The 18,931-nt window shown below is 37.4% G+C and overlaps 1 protein-coding gene across 4 annotated transcripts in view; it reads left to right on the forward strand.

Annotated features, from left to right (window-relative positions):
- GOLM2 (golgi membrane protein 2) overlaps positions 1-18,931 on the forward strand; it is a 97,266-nt gene that overhangs the window by 13,936 nt on the left and 64,399 nt on the right. For all 4 annotated transcript variants that reach the window (XM_019645016.1, XM_019645018.1, XM_019645019.1 and 1 more), the window contains exon 2: positions 13,974-14,028. In XM_019645016.1, the coding sequence (XP_019500561.1) occupies positions 13,974-14,028 (55 nt within the window). The remainder of the gene's footprint in view (positions 1-13,973; positions 14,029-18,931) is intronic.

The following is an 18,931-nucleotide window of genomic DNA, read 5'->3' on the forward strand; positions in this document are numbered from 1 at the left end:
CCATAACTAGATTGTGAGCCAAGCAGGGCTGTATGTTCTGTTCATCTTTGTATTCCCATAGTTCCTGGCATAACATCACTTAGTAAATGTTAAGATTTTTGAGGGCAGAGCCCATATTTCTTAATCTATATTTGTTTTAAGTTCCTGGTTCATACCCAGTTAATAACTGTTGAGTGAGTGACCATATCTGCACATTTATATTGGATCTAGTTTTTTTTCAGTTCTTCCAACTTTATATTGTGAATTTCTTGACTATAAAAATCTAGCCTAAACTTTGTAAACCCTTATGTATTTAGTACTATGCACTGTGTGTGGACTCAGTAAATATTTGATGATTGATTTAGCAGTTTGAACTGGCTCTTAACCAAAGTATGCATAAATATGTGCTGGGGCTACCAAAGATATTATTCACATATCTGATTATACTACTTTTCTGGAAGACAGTCAAAATATTCTGATGTAAAACCACTCATTACCAACTTATTATCTTTCTGGAATACATAGAATGTATCCTTTCTTTGAAATGTATGATAGTAAATCTAGTTAGTGTTTTCTTCATTTAGAAACTCAAAAATATTTTTCTGATTCAATTTAGCATTTAAATGAAGAGAAGAAAACCTTGGGATTAGTTTAATAGCATTATAATGAAAACAATTGAACTATATATTGCATATCATCAGGGACTTGCATCATAAGCTGGAAACTAACTTGAAATAAATTCAGAAAAGGTAAAATGAAATAAGTCCTTTTACTGATATAGTGCTTTAAGACTTTTCAAAGCACATTATATGCATGTCATTTATTTGGGAAAGTTGAGTATCTACCATGTGCTAGGTGCTAGGGATGGAAAGACTATAAGATTTAGTACTTGTCCTCAAGGAACTGGATCTAATGGGGAAACAGATTAATAATCCATAATGCACGATTAAAGGTACAGTAGAACTCTTTACAAAGGGACTTGACAGTACAAGGGAACAATTGATTAACTGCTTCAGGAAGTCAGGAAAGAAAGAATTCACTGAAGATGAATCCTAATAGATGAAGGGTAGTTCACCAAACTTAGAAAGGGGTAAGGACAGAGGGAACATAAGTGAATTCAGGAAAGCTTGAAAATATGCCGTACCTTCACAGGTCAAGCAGTTCAACAGGAGAGGAATGTAAGGTACATGGTGAGGAGGAGGAAGGGAATTTGTGGCTACAGATAAAGCTATTTAGGGCCAGACTCTTTATTACTATTTTTTTTAAAATAACATTCATCAACTGAATTATTATTATTATTTTTAAACTTTATTGGAGAACATTGTGTTTTTTCAGGGAACAATATGTTCTTTCCAGGACCCATCAGCTCCAAGTCAAGTTGTTGTCCTTCAGTCTTAGTTGTGGAGGGCACAGCTCAGCTCCAAGTCTAGTCACAGCCACCGTTTTCAGTCTAGTTGCGGGGGCGCAGACCCCCATCCCATGCGGGAGTCGAACCAGCAACCTTGTTCTTAAGAGCATGCACTCTAACCTGTTGAGCCATCTGGCCGCCCCTCTTTATTACTATTTTTTATTTGTAAAATATACACAATGTAAAATTTGCTATTTTAATCACTTTTAAATTTACAATTAAGTGGCATTAAGTGCATTCACAATGTTGTGTAACCATCACCACTATCTATTTCCGGAATTTTTTACCATCCCAAACAAAATCTCTGTACCTGTTAAGCAATAACTGTTCCCCTTCCTCAGCCCCTGGTAACCTTTATTCTACTTTTTGTCTCTATGAATTTGTCTATTCTAGATACTTCATGTCATATTTGTCCCTTTGTGGCTAGCTTATTTCATTTAGCATAATGTTTTCAAGATTTCTCCTTATAGCATGTATCAGAACTTCATTCTTCTTTATGGCTGAATAATATTCCACTGCATGTATATACAACATTCTATTTATCCATTCATCTGCTGATGGACACTTGAGCTGTTTCCACCTTTTGACTATTGTGAATAATACTCCTTTGAACATTGGTATATAAGTATCTTTTTGAGTCTCTGTTTTTAGTTATTTTGGGTATACACCTTGGACTGAGTTGTTGAGTCATATGGTATAATTCTATGTTTGAAACCATAAAACTGTTTTTCACAGTGGCTGCACCATTTTACATTCCCACCAGCAGTGTACAAGGGTTCCAGTTTCTCCATATCCTTGTCAACATAACTTATTTTTTGTTTTATTTTTTATTTTTAAATAATAGCCATACTAGTGGGTATGAAGTGGTAGCCCACTGTGGTTTTGATTTGCATTTCTCTAATGACTAATGAATGGTGTTGAATATCTATCTTTTCATGTGCTTCTTGAACATTTTTATCTTCTTTGGAGAAATATCTGTTTAAGTCCTTTGCCCATCTTTTAATTGGGTTGTTTGTTTTTTGTTGAGTTGTAGGAGTTCTTTATGTACTCTAGATATAAATCCTATTAGATATATGATTTCCAAATATTTTCTCCCTTCTGTGGGTTGTCTTTACACTTTATTGGTAGTGTCCTTGTCCTTTGATGTACAAAAGTTTTTAATTCTGATGAAGTCTAATTTTATCTATTTTTTCTTTTGTTGCCTATGCTTTTGGTATCATATTTAAAGAAATCATTACCAATAAAATCAAATTTGTATTTTGAAAAGATAATTATAGGCGTAGTATGGAGGATAATTGTAGAGTAATGAAATTGAAGTAGGATCAGTTAGGAAATATGTTACTGCAGAAGTTTAGGCAAGAACTATGGGCCTAAATTTAAAACAATGGCAGCAAGAAAAGAGAATAATTGATTCGGAAGGCTGGTTAATTTGATATTTATAACTAAGCTGTAAGATAGATAGGGCTTGCAATTCCCATTTTATAGATGAAAAGCTTTTAAAAGTGATTTGCCTCTGGTCTCTACGCTGTTTCCCTGAAAATAAGACCTAGCCAGAAAAGAAGCCATAGCATGATTTTAGGTGCCAAAATATGGCACCTTGGCATACTGAATATTTTAAGCTGAAGGAGTTTGTGGAAAAGGCACCCTTCTCCCTGAAACAGGTCAAGTGACGAGTGCATGCCCTCCACATCCTGGAGGAATCACGCCACAGCTTGTTCTCCGGCTAGGTCTTATTTTTGGGGAAACACGTAGTACATGATGTTGGAACTAAACCTATGTTTTCTGATTTCTAATCCAGTAGTTTTTCCACTATAGCATGGTTACATTCTCAGATGGAGAATTATAAACAGTTGGGGAACAAGGGATCAGTTTTGGAACTGGTCACATTTAACATTTTTAATGAATGATTTAGAAAAAGTTCATAGTTTGCATATGGCATTCTTGAAGGGACTAAAATGCAGAAAGATCATTATGCACTGGGGAAAAAATTGAAACATCAGTAAAAGCAGTTAGGAGAAAATAATCCAAACTGTACTTACTTATAGAATAATTAGCTCTGAGATCAAAAAAGGAATTGAGAATGAAGTTATACATACGGAAATTCTGTGAAATTCCCAATGTATTGGTTTAGCAAAAAAAAAAAAAAAGGCTATATTTGGGGGACTGCCATCCTAGATACTGGGAATAAATAGTAAAGAAGACATTCTACTCTTTTACATAATAATAATAATAGATAACATTCACTGAGCACTTACTATGTTCCTGGGCACTGTTGCTTTGTTTATCTCAGATGTAATCTTTTAACAATCTTGTGAGACAGGATTGTTAAAATATTCTCATTTTACAGGTGAGGAAACTGAAGCACAGAGAAGTTAAACAGTATGCCAAGGTAATAGAGCTAATAAGTCATGGATTCAGAATTCAGACCCAGGCAATTTAACCTTAGAGCTAGTTCTTTTAAGCACTATACTATACTACTAGGCCTCTGCATCGTCACAGTCTTTCCTTACCTGCAATACTTTGTTCAGTATTCATTATATGATGTAAGTTTAAGAAAGATACAGAGTAGAACAGCTAAAATCAAGGGATGAAAGAGCAATTACTAGAGAACCAGCTAAAAAGACCTGAAAAAAAAAACTTGAAAGAGCATGTGACTGAAGAATATGAATAATTTTATGTAAATAATTCTAAAATTTACTTTACTTTATCATATTTTGGTCAATAAATATAAAATCTTTAAAAAAAAAAGAATATGGATATAAACTTTCCATACCAAATTCTACAAAGTAGGTTTGTGCTTATACATATTCTACTTATAAATGACCCATTCTTATAGCTTTTGCTGCTGCCCTAATGCTATGTGGTATCTCTTGCATTAGCTGGAGGAAAGTTGGAAACTATTTTACAGCTTAGTGGGGAAAGTTTCTTAACAGGTTTTACTTCCTGTTGCCCTCCCCCAAATGAGAAACTTTACTCCTCAAATGTTATGGTGCCTGAAATGCCTCCAGATAGAGATTTATTTGCATTAACTACATAGTGTCCATATTTCCCAAATTGAAAATCAAGACAATGTCTGAAAAAGAAATTTTTTTTTTTTAAGATTTTTTTTATTGGAGAATTGGGGAAGAAGGGGAACATTGTGTTTTTCCAGGACCCATCAGCTCCAAGTCAAGTTGTTGTCCTTCAATCTTAGTTGTGGAGGGCGCAAGCTCAGCTCCAAGTCTAGTTGCCACTTTCAATCTAGTTACAGGGGGGAGAAGGGGGACTGTGTATAGCCCACCATCCAATGCGGGAGTCAAACCGGCAACCTTGTTGTTAAGAGCATGTGCTCTCACCAGCTGAGCTATCCGGCCACCCGTTGGCAGCTCAGCGGCAGCTCAGCTCGGGCGCAGCTCACTGGCCCATGTGGAAATCGAACCGGCGAGCCTGTTGCTTAGAGTTCACGCTCTTAACCAACTGAGCCACTCGGCCAGCCTTGAAAAATAAATTTTTTTAAATTGTGGTAAAAAAACATGTAACATAAAACTTACCATCTTCACTATTTTTAATTGTACAGTAATGTTAGCTGTATGCATATTGTTGTGCAACAGATCTCTAGAACTTTTTCATCTTGCAAAACTGAAACTTTATATCCATTGAACAAAACTCTTTCCACCCCCCTCCCCAGCCTCTGGCTGAAAAATAATTTTTTTTTTATTTGAGAAAAAGTTTTAATATAGAAACTCTTACAGTGGCATAAGATAACTGCACATTTAAGGAATCCCTTTTATTAACAGAACAAAACAGTATTACATTAGAACCCTTAGAAAATCTAGGACCTATAATCACTGTAGGTGCTGAGAACTGAAGTGAGCTTTCCAGTACAGTTACTTCTGGGAAAATTAGTAGCAGAAGACTGAGGGATGACTCTACCATCAAGTTTTTTATTTGAAAATAACGAGTATGATTGGCTGAGGTAACTTGCACAGAAAGTGAGCTGAAACCCTATTTTGGCTTGTTAGGAAGAAGGATTATTGTTGAAAGTAAGTTCCTCTGGTAGTCTATCTATGTTGGGGAACAGCTTAAACACATCCCCTTAAATATATTCCAATCAGACGTTTGCCCCCACCACACCACCAAGTGACCATTTCAAGATACCAGTGATTTCAGTGTTGTTAAATCCAGTTGTCAATACTCAGTCATCATCTTACTTCACCTATGAGCAGCATTTGACACAGTTCATTACCCTATCCTTCTTGAAACATTCTTCATTTTGGCTTTCAGGAAATCTGGCTTTTCTTCTACCTCTTTAGCCATTCCTTCTTATTCTCATTTGCTGGTTCCTCCTCAAATGGAATGCCCCAAGGCTTCGTCCTTGGACCTCTTCTTTACCTGCCACCTCTTTACATACTATCTATTTAAAGATGGTATTTGAAAGTTTCCAAATTTCATCTCTTGCCCAGACTGTTCCCTTTAATTCTAGGCTTTGATATCCAACTCCCTACTCATCATCTCATCTTGGATGGCAAATATGATTTTGGATTTAACCCATCCTGAGCCAAACCCCTGATTTTTTCTCTACCCCCAAACTTCTTCCCTAACCCAGTTAATAGCTACTCCTTCCTTTCAGTTGCTCAGGCCAGAAACCTTGGAGTCATATTTGACTCTTTCTTATTCCCATGTCCAATTTATCAGCAAAATCTATTAGCTCAGCTTCAAAATATTTCCAGAATCCAAACCTTTCTCCTAACTCCATTACTACCAAGTCTGCAGGCATACCTACATTTCTACCCACATGTCCTTCCTTCTTGTTAGAAATTTTTTTTTAAGATATTTATTGGGAATTGGAGGATGGGAACAGCGCTGGGGAATTGGGGGAAGGGGAACAGACAAGTTGCCGTCGTTTTGCTCCTCAGTCCAGCCGTGGAGGACGTCGCCTCACTGGCCCAAGCTGGCACCATCATTTTCTCTTCCTATTCCTAATATCTTAGCATCTTATTTATTTTTAAAGATTTTATTGGGGAATCAGGAAAGGGGAACAGACAAGTTGTTATCCTTTCGTTTTTCAGTCTAGTTGTGGAGGATGTCGCTTCACTGGCCCATGTTGGTATTGTGATCGTTGTGCTCTTCCCCGCTGAGGCAGATCGGTTGCCAACCATCCAGTGGCTGCTAACAGTGGCTCATGGCAGCTCACGCCGGCTGCCAGTTGCTCATGCCGGCTGTCAGCCACTCATGGTAGCTTACAGACCACTGTAACCCCACTGCAGCCTACACCGTTACTGGCAACTCATGGCAGCCCAGCTCCAGGTGGAGCTGTTGTTCACCATCTTAGCTGTAGAGGGCACAGTGTCAGTGGCCCATGTGGGATCCAAACTGGCGGCCCTGCTGCTCAGAGCTCGCGCTCCCAAGCCAACTCTTAACCAACTCAACCCGCCCCCTTTGTGATACTTCTTTGACCAAGACCAAATACTTTGTTTCCTTAGGCCTAGCACATACTGAATACTCAGCAAATACATTTTAAATGATTGAATGAATAAAAATGAATGAATGAATAAAAAAACTTTGTGTTGATTTATTATAGCCAACCAAGACCAAAGACCTTGCTTATTCTCTTTAAAAATGTAACTGGCTTTTGCTTAAACTAAAACTTGCTTCAAGAGAGACTACTTCTTTAACAGATCAAATAAAAATTGCAAGTGTGTTTGGAATGTTGACTGAATAATATGTGTGCAATGTAAGAGTAGTAAGAAAACAAGGTTAATCACCTGTCTGACCTAGTATATTCACAATGGTCATGAGCACAAACTCTGGTCTGGGACTGCTTGGGAAAATACCCAGAATCTACTGTAAGCATATGATAGAAGGCACAGTTTCCTCATCTGTAAAATGGAGAGCCCACCTCATAGGGCAGTTGTGAGGATTAAATGCAATAATACTTGTAAAACACTTAGCACAAGACTGGCACAAAATAAGCATTTAATACCCATTAGTTCTTATTAATGATATTTCATTTTGATCCAGCTGGTATAGGTGCCAGCGAAAGACATACTGTAGATGAGGAATCGCTAAACCTGCTGCTTATCAGAATCACTTGAGCTTTAGAAAAAAAAAAGATTCTGGGACCATCCCCAGGCTACTGAATCACACTGGAATGCTTGGGGGAGGCAAGAATTTGTATTTCTTAAAAGCTCCCCAGGTGATTCTGAGCATCAGTCAGGTTTGGCAGTTATGTTACAGAAAATAAAAATGTCTCTAGAAATCATCTGAGTGTGAGATATGATCAGGAAAATGTTTCTGGCATGGCATGGAGAAAAGGGAGCCAAAATGACATCTTTAGAAAGCAAATTGTATGTAACCTTTGGGATTGATGGTCATCCTTGTGTTGATTACCTAAGAACAGGCCATAATGAAAGTGAAGCATGCACAGCTGAGCCGTTTTCAAGGTCCCTGAATGAAAAAAGAAACAGAGCAACTGAGCTGGTAACAGCTGCCAAAATTAATTCAGAGTATCCATGTGGGATTGGGAAAGCATTAAAAGAGCTTCAGAAAGAGGCAGTAGAAATATAAAGGTATTGGAGGAAGAAAGATTAGAGGAAAATAGATGAAGTAGCTGAAGATGAGCAAGAAGTGCTATAGGAAAACATCAGGAGAAGATACTTCTCACTGAAAAAAAGAGATAAAGAACATATGCCTCAGAAGAGAGGAAAAAACAAGAGGTCTCAAGAAGAATAGTAAACATTTTATTATAAGAGATTAACATGGACGGACGGCTGAGTGGCTCAGTTGGTTAAGAGTTGGCTTAAGAGCGCAAGCTCTGAGCAACAGGGCTGCCAGTTCGATTCCCATATGGGCCAGTGACGCTGCACCGGAGCTGAGCTGTCGCTGAGCTGCCAAAAGGTGGCAGGATGGCTCAGCTGGTGTAACAACAAGATTGCCTGTTAGATGGTGGGCTATGCCCACCCACAACTAAGACTGAACTTGGCATCTTGAGCTGAGCTGCCGCCTGGATGGCTCAGTGCATAATGTGTGCACTCTTAACTATAAGGCTGCTGGGTTCGACTCCCGCATGGGATGGTGGCTATGCCCACCCGCAACTAAGATTAAACACAGCACCTTGAGCTTAGAGACCACGAGCTGCTGACGGGAAGCCAGATGGTGACTGGCACCCTCCACAACGAAGATTGAAGAACAACAATTTGGCTGGTCCCCTTCCCCAATTCCCCAACTCTGTTCCCCTCCCTCCAATTCCCCAATAAAATCTTTAAAAAAGAGAGAATGATTAACATGGAAACCACCAACGAGAGCATGGATAACCAGCCTATTATAGATGGACTCCAAATCCCAGAGAAACAGGTATTACAGAAAGGGAGCAGTAAAGCCCAAGGCAATGAAGTTGATAACAAGGGGAAGTAAATGAGGGCATTCAGAAGTCTTGAAGGATAATAAGAATTATACAAATATGGATAAAGTACAGGTAGGAGAGTACGTATACAAAGAGTATGGAACATAATGGTCTAGGGAGTCATTCAGCAAACATTGTTGGTGTCAGGCTAGATGATGGATACACAGGGATGAGTGAGTTTCTGTTCTCATGGAATTCTCATTTCTGATAAACATTGGGGATACAAAAGAAACAAGGTGAAGGTCTTATTGGAAATAAGACTGTAAGTGATAAAAGAATGTTTGTTTTTGAAAGGACTGAATATAAGTCTCTTCCCCGTAGACTCTGGGGCCAGGTAACACATTTTGAACATTGTAGGTTTTTGAAGAATATACTAGAATCTAGGCTGGAATTTATCTGACTATAGATGTAAATTAGGCAAGGGGGTGAGGCTGTGAATGTTTCTTTCTCTCTATATATAGATATAGCTATAATACACACACACACACACACACACACACACACACACGCACGCACGCACACACATACACACATATCTCCATACCTATCTCTCATCCCCAAAGAAATTTGAAAGAGAAAATAAAGTAATTATTTGGTATCTTTCTTGTGTATTGTAAATAAGGATATTTTGGGAAAAATCTGAAAGTAACCAAAAAGGGACCTATGAAGCCAGACAATGAGACTCCTTTTATAAAATAAAGATTAAATAATATTTCTTAGAGTTTATGTACTGTTAAACCTGCCTGGAATATACTTCAAAATAAAAAAAGAAAATATTCCTATAGCATTGCCAGTTCAGCAGAGAGTATATGTAGCAAAGTATCTTCTTTTCCAATCATGCAGTAGTAAGTACTCAAATTAATTTCTCAACAACTGGGAAGTTTTGGCAGCGTTATTTAGAAGATAAGCAAATTACTATTAGAACACAGGAAATTAAAACTATGAGCAGAAATAATCAGAAGGGAAGCCAAGCTTCCTTTTGAAGTTGACAAGATGGTAGAAGTATTAAAAGAAGTGAAGGCTTGGGCCGGCCAAGTGACACGTTGCTTAGGAGTTGGCTTGGGACACCAGCTCTGAGCAGCAGGGCGCCGGTTCAGATCCCACATGAGGGCCAATGACGCTGCGCTCTCTACAGCTAAGATGGTGAACAACAACTCGACCTGGAGCTGGGCTGCTGTGAGTCGCCGGCGACGGCGTGGGCTGCAGTGGGGCTGGCTGGCAGCTGGAGTGAGTTTTCGTGAGCTGTTGTGAGCGACCATCCAATGGCCAGCGAGCGACTGTCTCTCCCAGGAAGAGCGCAATGATAATACCAACATGGGCCAGTGAAACAACGTCCTCCACAACTAGACTGAAGAACAAAAGGACAGCAACTTGTCTGTTTCCCTTCCCCAATTCCCCAACGCTGTTTCCCTACCCAATTCCCCAATAAAATCTTAAAAAAAAAAAAAAAAGTGAAAGCTCTCATAGGAAGGGTTAAATAAAACCAAAGGAGTTAAAGAACTAAAGATACCTGTCTATATACAGAAATGATTAATAAAAAGAGAGAAATTTCAATTGGAGCAAATGTTAAAACATCAGAAACCAAATGGGAGAAGTCTTTATAAATAGACTCAAGATGGTAGAAAATATAAGATTAAAGCCAAAATTAAACTATTGCTTTACATACAAGTGAGTGTCATGGTAAGTAAAAACACATTTAGATTTCCTTAAAAGGACAACATTGAATGTTAGAAGAATTCTTTTAAAAAATTTTTTTATTGGGTAACTGTGTTTTTTCCAGGACCTATCTGCTCAGTTCCAAGCCCAGTCGCCATTTTTCAGTCTAGCTGTGTGTGTGTGTGGGGGGGTGCTGCCCACCATCCCATGTGGGAATTGAACCAGCAACCTTGTTGTTAAGAGCACACATTCTCACTAACTGAGCCACCAGGCTGCCCCAAAATTTTTTATCAAACCCTTTTAGTTAGGAGCTAGATAAGAATTTGGGTGTGGGGTGTATATGTTGAGTGAAAAGGAAGGGATCAGATGCATGTAATAATATTGCAATAAAAAGATGAACAGATAATTAGCAGACATCTAGATTCTAAAAGTTAGCAACAGGGAGCGGCTGGATGGCTCAGTTGGTTAGAGTGTGTGCTCTTAACAACAAGGTTGCCAGTTCAATTCCCACATGGGCCAATGAGCTGCGCCCTCCACAACTAGATTGAAAAAAAACCAAAAAAACAGCTTGACTTGGAGTTGATGGGTTCTGGTAAAGAAACACTGTTATCCAATAAAAATTTTTAAATAAATAAATAAATAAAATAATAAAAGTGAGCAACATAAAATTACTGTAGTGGGAAAGAGAATTTCTTGATTTAATGATCTGTCAGCTGGGCTCTGTGACAATTTCGAGCAAATCCTTGGTTCTGTTCAAAGGCATATATGGAAGGTGAGATAAGTAGCACAATGAAACTAGTATTAATAGGAAGTGAGAGAACTGGTACTTGCTGATAATACTAAATACTAAATATAATGTGTTTCTGAGAATCCTGCTGGAAAGATTGACAGGAATAACAGAGAACATGAGATGCCAAGGGAACAGTATGCTATAAGGGGGTCTGAGAAGCTAACTGAAAAATCCTTGCATGGCAAAAGAATGGGGTGGGAAATAAATTCATTATGCTTGGATTAAGACAAAGCTTTTATTTAGACACGCTATGATTTTCTCTTTAATACCATGTAAATAAATTGTTCCAGAGCAGCTTTTGAAATGTGATCACTTTGTACATATATGAGCCAAGGGGATCAGTGTCTCCATTCTCAATAAAGATTAAAGAGAAAATTAAAGCAATAAGAATAACGCAGTACTGCCCATATAACCCTTAACTATTTTTGTAGTCTGTAGGTTGAATTTCCCCTCCTCCATTAAAAAAATTTCAAAGTGTATAAGAATATAAAAGAGATAGTCCAGGGAAGCTGAGGCCACTCACATATTTATATATATAGCCTAGTATTTAAGAATAGCATCTCGCTAGCGATTTCAAAAGCAAGTTTAAAATAGAGTACAGAGAAGCTGGAGTAGCATCATAAAAATGGATGTAAACTTTTTGAAAACAAGAATAAAGGATGGTTATGTTCTTTGGAGGGGCAAAAAAAAAAATGGATCCTGAAAATAAAGGAAGTGGGAAAGAATGTAAACACAGGCTAATTAGAAGTTATTGGAGAGCAGTTCTTAGTGATCAACTGATCTCACTGCTGCTGTTAGTTTTTCCTGCTGCCTCTGCAGCTTTGCATCAGTGATCTCATTTCTGTGGTTTTAATTGCCATTTGTATGCTAATGACTCTCAAATCAATGCCTGTGCTCCAGACCCACTTATCTAACTGCCTACTGAAGATCTCTTCTTGGGCATGTCAAAGGTGCCTCAAATTCAGCAGGTCCAAATCTGAAAGTCACCTCCCCACTTTTCCCTTCTTCTACTTCCCTACTATGGAGTATTGCAACCTTACTCATCTAGTCCCCCTGCTTTAGAAATGTAAACATCATTGTTGATGTTTCTTTCCCCCCCCCATATCTAATCAATCAGCGAGATTATTCATTCTTCCCCTTTAATAGCTCTCACATATACCAGGGGTATCAAAAAAATATACACATTTTAAGAGATGTTATCTATGTATTACTTTTCATAGTTGAATTGAATTGCAGTAGCAATGTGTAATATGAAGTTGGCTCAAAAGATGGTGTTAATCAAATGAATGCTAGCATCATTCATTGTATTACAATTTTAATACAGTTTTTTCCTTTCTTAAAATGTGTATACATTTTTTTGGCACTCTCTGTATTTATCTCTCTGTTGTATTAATAATTCTGTTAGCAAACTTTTTCTGTAAGGGGCCATATAGTAAATACTTTTGGCTTTGCAGTCCATGTGGTCTTTGTCACAATCACTGTTGGCCCAAGGCAGCCATTGACATAAATGAATGGGTGTGGCTGTTTCCCATCAGACTTTATTTATAGACACTGAAATTTGAATTTCATATCATTAATGGAATATTATTCTTTTGATCCCCCACCCCTTTACCCCTTAAAAAATATAAAAACCACCCTTAGCTTGCCATTTCTACAAAACTAGGCAGAAAGCCAGATTTGGTTCACAGGCCATAGTTTGCCCACCCCTGGTTTAGACCAACATTTTCTCTCATCTGAAATACAGTAGTAGTCTCCTACTCCTAGAGTGCAGTGACCACAGCTGTGAGTCTTATGTGATATCTGTCATTCTGTGGAAACTGGATAAGCATTCATTACTTTTGATTTGACATTGATTCAAGCAATTCTTTTTTTTTTTTTTTAATTTAGCTGAGCCATCCTGCCACCTGTTGGCAGCTCAGCGGCAGCTCAGCTCAGGCATCAAACCGGCTACCCTGTTGCTCAGAGCTCGCACTCTTGAGCGAGCTCTTAACCAACTAGCCACTCAGCCGGCCCCAAGCAATTCTTTTTTTAATATAGAGTTAGTAAGAGGTCTCTTCTAGTAAGATTTTGGAAACACATACCATTAAGCAATATCCAGCTCACTTTAAAACTTTTAAAGTTGTTATACTATATATTAAGTAAAATTAGTATTCTTGTGCAAATTTAAAATGAGTATTGCAAAATCAGAATTTATCCCTAATGTTTTTTGGAAAGAGGTGGTGTATGCATAATAAGAATTTTCTCTCATATTTATTTATTTATTTTTAAGATTTTATTGGGGAATTGGGGGAGGGGAACAGACAAGTTGCTGTCATTTTGTTCTTCAGCCTAGTTGTGGAGGACGTTGCTTCACTGGCCCATGTTGGTACTATCATTGCCCTCTTCCCGGGTGAGGCACATCAGTCTCCGGCCTCTGGACGGCCGCTTCCGGCGGCTCTTGGCAGCTCACACTGGCTGCCAGCCACACACAGTAGCTTATGGCAGCCTACTGCACCAGAGGCTGCGACTCATGGCAGCCCAGCTCCAGGTCGAGCTGTTGTTCACCATCTTAGCTGTAGAGGGCAGTGTCACTGGCCCTATGTGAGATCCGATCCGGGGTCCCGCTGCTCAGAGCTGGCATCCCAAGCCAGCTCTTAACCAGCGTGCCACTCGGCCGGCCCCTTCTCTCATATTTATGACCAAGCTCAAAGTGAATATGAATAAAAAGTAAATGTGAGTAAAACTATATTCTTTAGTAAAATGAAAATTTTTTTTTTCAGGTTAAACTACAGAGCAACATATCATATCAGATGGCAGACATACATCATTTAAAGGGTAAGAAACTTAATTACAAATTAAAAATAAAAGTACCTAAATGTCTAAAATCCTCAAGAATTAATAAATAATAAGACAGCTAAATGAAATAAAATTTTTGAACAAAGCTTCTTTAAGGGTAAAACATCCTTTTGTTTTAAGCTGTAATAAAAAATTTTAATGTTACTTTATACATAATAAATGCAAGTTAAAATTTGAGGCCTGCATTTTAATTTCGTGCTGTAGACAGAGTTCATACAATGACATGTTGTTAAAAGAATCATAAAAAATTAAGCTGTAGCTTCAGAGGCTATTATATCTCTAGAGAAAAGGTAGGGGGTGATCCCTTTGGACTGTGTCCAACTTGCTGAAATAATCGCTTCAGGTCTAGGGATGTTTTGGACAGGTCCTCCAAGCTTAATGTTTTAGAAACTGTGGGAACAGAAAGAAACCTGGAGATGGGTGATACATATATATTTTCTTTCTTTTTTTTTTTTCATTTAGATGAAGTGATAGGAGATAAGTAAAGCTTTTATGGGAAATAATAAGTAAGGAAAACAAGCTCTAAGCTTTATTTGCATTGCTTCATACCATGGCTGCCCTTTGGAGCTTGAGGTCTGAGGATCACCCTTTTTCTCCCTCACACCCTTTGGTTACAAACACTGTGTACTTTAAAATTTTGCTTGTAGTGATTCTAAGTTTATATATGTGGGTAATAATGCTCTCTAATTTCATAAATATATCTGTATTCTAGAACCATTTTGAACCTCTTTAGATAGAATTAGATAATATAATTATTTTATCATCCTCTTGGGAAAGCCAGCCCAAATTGGCTTTGTAATTTATTGAAGCTTTGCTCTTACCAGCAAAACCATTAGGAGGTGTTATTTGTGTGTTGTAACCCCAAAATAGGAATTATTAATTTTTTTTACTATCTATGCTTTAGAGCAGTTTGATTTTCTGTGAGAAATTCACTTCCTGGGTAGCCACATTTGTTTTTCTTGCATTTGTGTCTGTGTTCTGATCTTTTTGACTCATTGGAGTACATTAAGATGACACAGAAGATGTCACACTATCAGTGCTTCTTGCAGCCTGCAGTTTTTACAAATGATTCTGCTTGTCATCAAAGTATATTTCTTATTTAATTGTAGTAGATCCGTTGAATAAAAAGTCTTGTGGCTCTGCTAGTTTATGTGAAAGAAAACGCAGCCTATGTTACTGAGTAAAAATCTTTATTGTACCATATGCATTGAAGTAAATCTTGAGATATTTTGAATTTTTTTAAATTAATTAATTAATTTATTTTTATTGGGGAAGTGGGCTGGGAACATTGCTGGGGAATTGGGGGAAGGGGAACAGACAAGTTGCTGTCGTTTTTGTTCTTTAGTCTAGTTGTGGAGGATGTTGCTTCACTGGCCCAAGTTGGCACCATCATTGGGCTCTTCCCAGGCGAGGCACATCAATCGCCGGCTTTTGTAGGCCGCTCACTGCGGCTGCTGGTTACACCCGGTATCCCATGGCAACCCACTGCCACAGGGGCTGCAGCCTACGCAGTCGCCGCAGGCGACTCACAGCAGCCCAGCTCCAGGTTGAGCTGTTGTTCAGCATCTTAGCTGTGGAGGGCAGTGTCACTGGCCCTCATATGTGGGATCCGAACCAGGGCCCTCTGGTGTCCCAAGCCAGTTCTTAACCATCACTCCACTCGGCCAGCCCGAAATATTTTGAAATTTTGTGTGACACTATTCAGCAGAGAAAAATAGTTTGTTAGAACTCATAACTGAACAATTTTGGGTTTTAGTGCAGTTTTAAGATTGAATTTCATTAATGTGACTTCTGCACCTTGGGAACTATTTCTACTGAAACAAACTTCTTGACAAGTCGACTATAAAATCCAGTTTAACTATTTTCATTGAAATTAATACTGTGTATAATAGAATTAATACATACTAAGACCCTAAAAAAAACTTATGATAGTATTTTCTTGGAAGTGAAAGGAATGAGAGTTTATTTTTAATTCCTGAGATAATAAATTCACATTCTAGTATACACTGATTTAATTTGAATAGCTCACCTTGTTTTTATGCTTATAAAAGTAAGACAAATTTTGAAGTCAAAATTTTCCAGATATAAATATTTTTTTGCTTTAAAAGCTGGTCCTAGGCAACCCCTTTCTTAACTATATCCCTAAAATTTGAAGTTGAATTGTGGGAGTAAGGCTGTGCCTTTCTATAACATTTCCTGGTATTACTGTCAGAGCATCCTGCACAGTCAAACGTGGGCCTGGTCTCATTTTAAATTAACTCTGGGAATCCTATGTTGGTGACCTGGAGCTGTCACACTAGACACAGAGTATCTTTGGGTTCAAAATAAAGAAAACACATGGCAATCAGTTGAAAGTAAAAGTGTGATATAGGAAAATTTTGTCTTTAGTTTTGCTTTCTGTTCTGTTTACTTTTCCCCTTTCAAGTCTTTGTTTTGACCCACTCAAAGCACCAATTAGCTCCCTGCTTTATAATCTTTTCTCTGTATTCAAACAGGAAAGAATCTAATATTTTATTACACATGAACTCGAACTCACTTATAATGTTTTACTTTAATTGTATTTTAAGCCTTTCATCTCCATTTAGAAATGAAAATTTTATTTCCTGATAAAGAAATTTCAAATAGTATTAGTGAGAAGCTTTGTAGAGAAGCCATCCCAAATCTTGAAATCATTCTAAGCCTCAGGTTCATTCTGAAGGTAAGCTTAGCGTACTTCAATTATTTTAGTATGTAGGAAAAAGAAGCCTGAATGAATCCTAAAGATCACCAATCGAGGACAATTCCCTAATAGCTGCTAGATAGTGCTGATTTTTTTAAGAAAATTGTTTATTGGTTAGGCAAAAATCAAATCTTACATTTGCCCACTCTAGCTAGCTGAGCCAACCACATGGCTAGGTTGGCATCCTGGACAAAGTTCTTCTACTGTCTTAGAGTGGAAACGTCTCCAAAGGCATCTGCCCCAATCTTACATCTTTAAGTCAGCAGATCTCATCAAGAAAGAAAAAGAAAAAACTTGGCCATTATGATTTTTTTTTTTAATTACAGTAACTTTTCAGTTATACAACCTTTCCTACCTGAGCACAGACAGGTTCACTGAACTGGCTAACTCTGTAAGCTACAAAACTTTTTGTCACTTTCTGCTGCTGGGATCTCACTGTCTCTGTAGAATCAACATTCATAGCTGAGGCCAGAGTTTCTACTACCTCTAGCCCTTTGTGTTTTAGGAGATGGGGCCAGGGATCAAGATAATAATCTGAATGTGTTATTCTGGGATACCTGGCCTCAGATTTGTTACGTTTATCTGAGGTGAGGGTAATGGTTGAAAAACTAGGAGATCGGCCATGTTTACATATTGGAGAATTGAGTAAAAAGAGAAACTTAAAATGTAGCTTGACTGAACTCATAGTAGCAGAGGCTAGAATGGTGGTTAACATGGGCTGAGGGTGGGGAGGAGGGGAGATGAGAAGATGTTGGTCAAAGTATGTAAACTTTCAGTTATAAGATGAACAAGTTTTGGGACTCTAACATACAGCATAGGGATTATAGTTAATAATACTATATTAAATACTTGAAAGTTGCTAAGAGAGTAGATCTTAAATGTTCTCCCCACAAAAAAGAAATGGTAATTATGTGAGATGATGGATGTGTTAGCTAATCCTACAGTGGTCATCATTCACACTGTATGTAAGTGAATCAAATCACCATGTTGTATACCTTAAACTTAATGTTAAATCTCAATTAAAATTTTTTAAATAAACAAAAAGAGTAGCTTGAATGTGTAAACATATTTATTAAATACCAGCATTTTTATGTGAATCATTTACTTTTCATACCTGATTATTATATTATACAATAGTGATTATGCATACTGTTAAACTTGATTTATATACCTTAGCAAATGTTCATGTGACTTTAAAATTTTTTGTCATCATCGCCATGGTTAGGATTCCACAATAAAATTTAGAAAGAGAAAAAATATTTTCAGAATTCCACTAAACGTAATCACTGGTAGCACTTTGATATATTTTTATACTAGTGTAGTTTTTACATAGATATAATTATATTATGAATTTATGTTTACATCTCCTTTTTAAAAACTTATATCCCAAGCATGTTTGAAGTGCCTTTAAAATAATAAGACTAATTCTAAGCTTTCATGAAAGGTAAATGTCTTATTATATATATAATGTTGGTCCATTATGGTTGGACATTATATTTTAGACTTAAGATATTGCTTATACAGACTAGACCTCTGTTTCCATTTGCTTTCATAACTACTACATTTTCTTAACTGCTGAGGCTGTTAGCTAATTTTTTAATCATCCAAGAAAATGACGTTTCTCTTCTCTGGCTGAATTCCTTTTGTTTGTAGGGACAGATGAAGAGGGAGCAACTCTAGAAAATGTGGGGCCAGTGATTATGGATTAAATGTTCACAGAAGAGCATATGGCCCAGTTTTTAATTTACTTTCCATCTCAGAATTTTATGTTATTCATTATTACTAAACTTTCGGCCTTAGTCCAGAAATTATGATTTTTGAAAATGGGATTTTGGTATATGTGGACCAAGCCTCAATAGCAGTACTAGAAATGAAATCTAAAGTGATTAGTACAAAGTTGGGAGTCAAATGTGATTTAAAACGAAAAGGAAACCTTGAATTCTGTACCTATAGTGAACATATCTAAAAAATATGATTGTCCCACCCCTACTTTTATAAACCAGATAGGTTTAAAGAGATAGGTAGTGTGTTTTGTGGGTTTTCTTGGTACTATTTCCACAACTTATTGTATTATATGTCTACATAATGTGAAAAGATGTGTAATTTTTAAATTTCTGATTAATGTGAAAGCCACTGAGGCTATCTTGTTTGTTTGTTTTTTTT

This window comes from Hipposideros armiger, unplaced genomic scaffold (assembly GCF_001890085.2).
Source record: "Hipposideros armiger isolate ML-2016 unplaced genomic scaffold, ASM189008v1 scaffold_92, whole genome shotgun sequence".
NCBI classification, from domain to species: domain Eukaryota; kingdom Metazoa; phylum Chordata; class Mammalia; order Chiroptera; family Hipposideridae; genus Hipposideros; species Hipposideros armiger.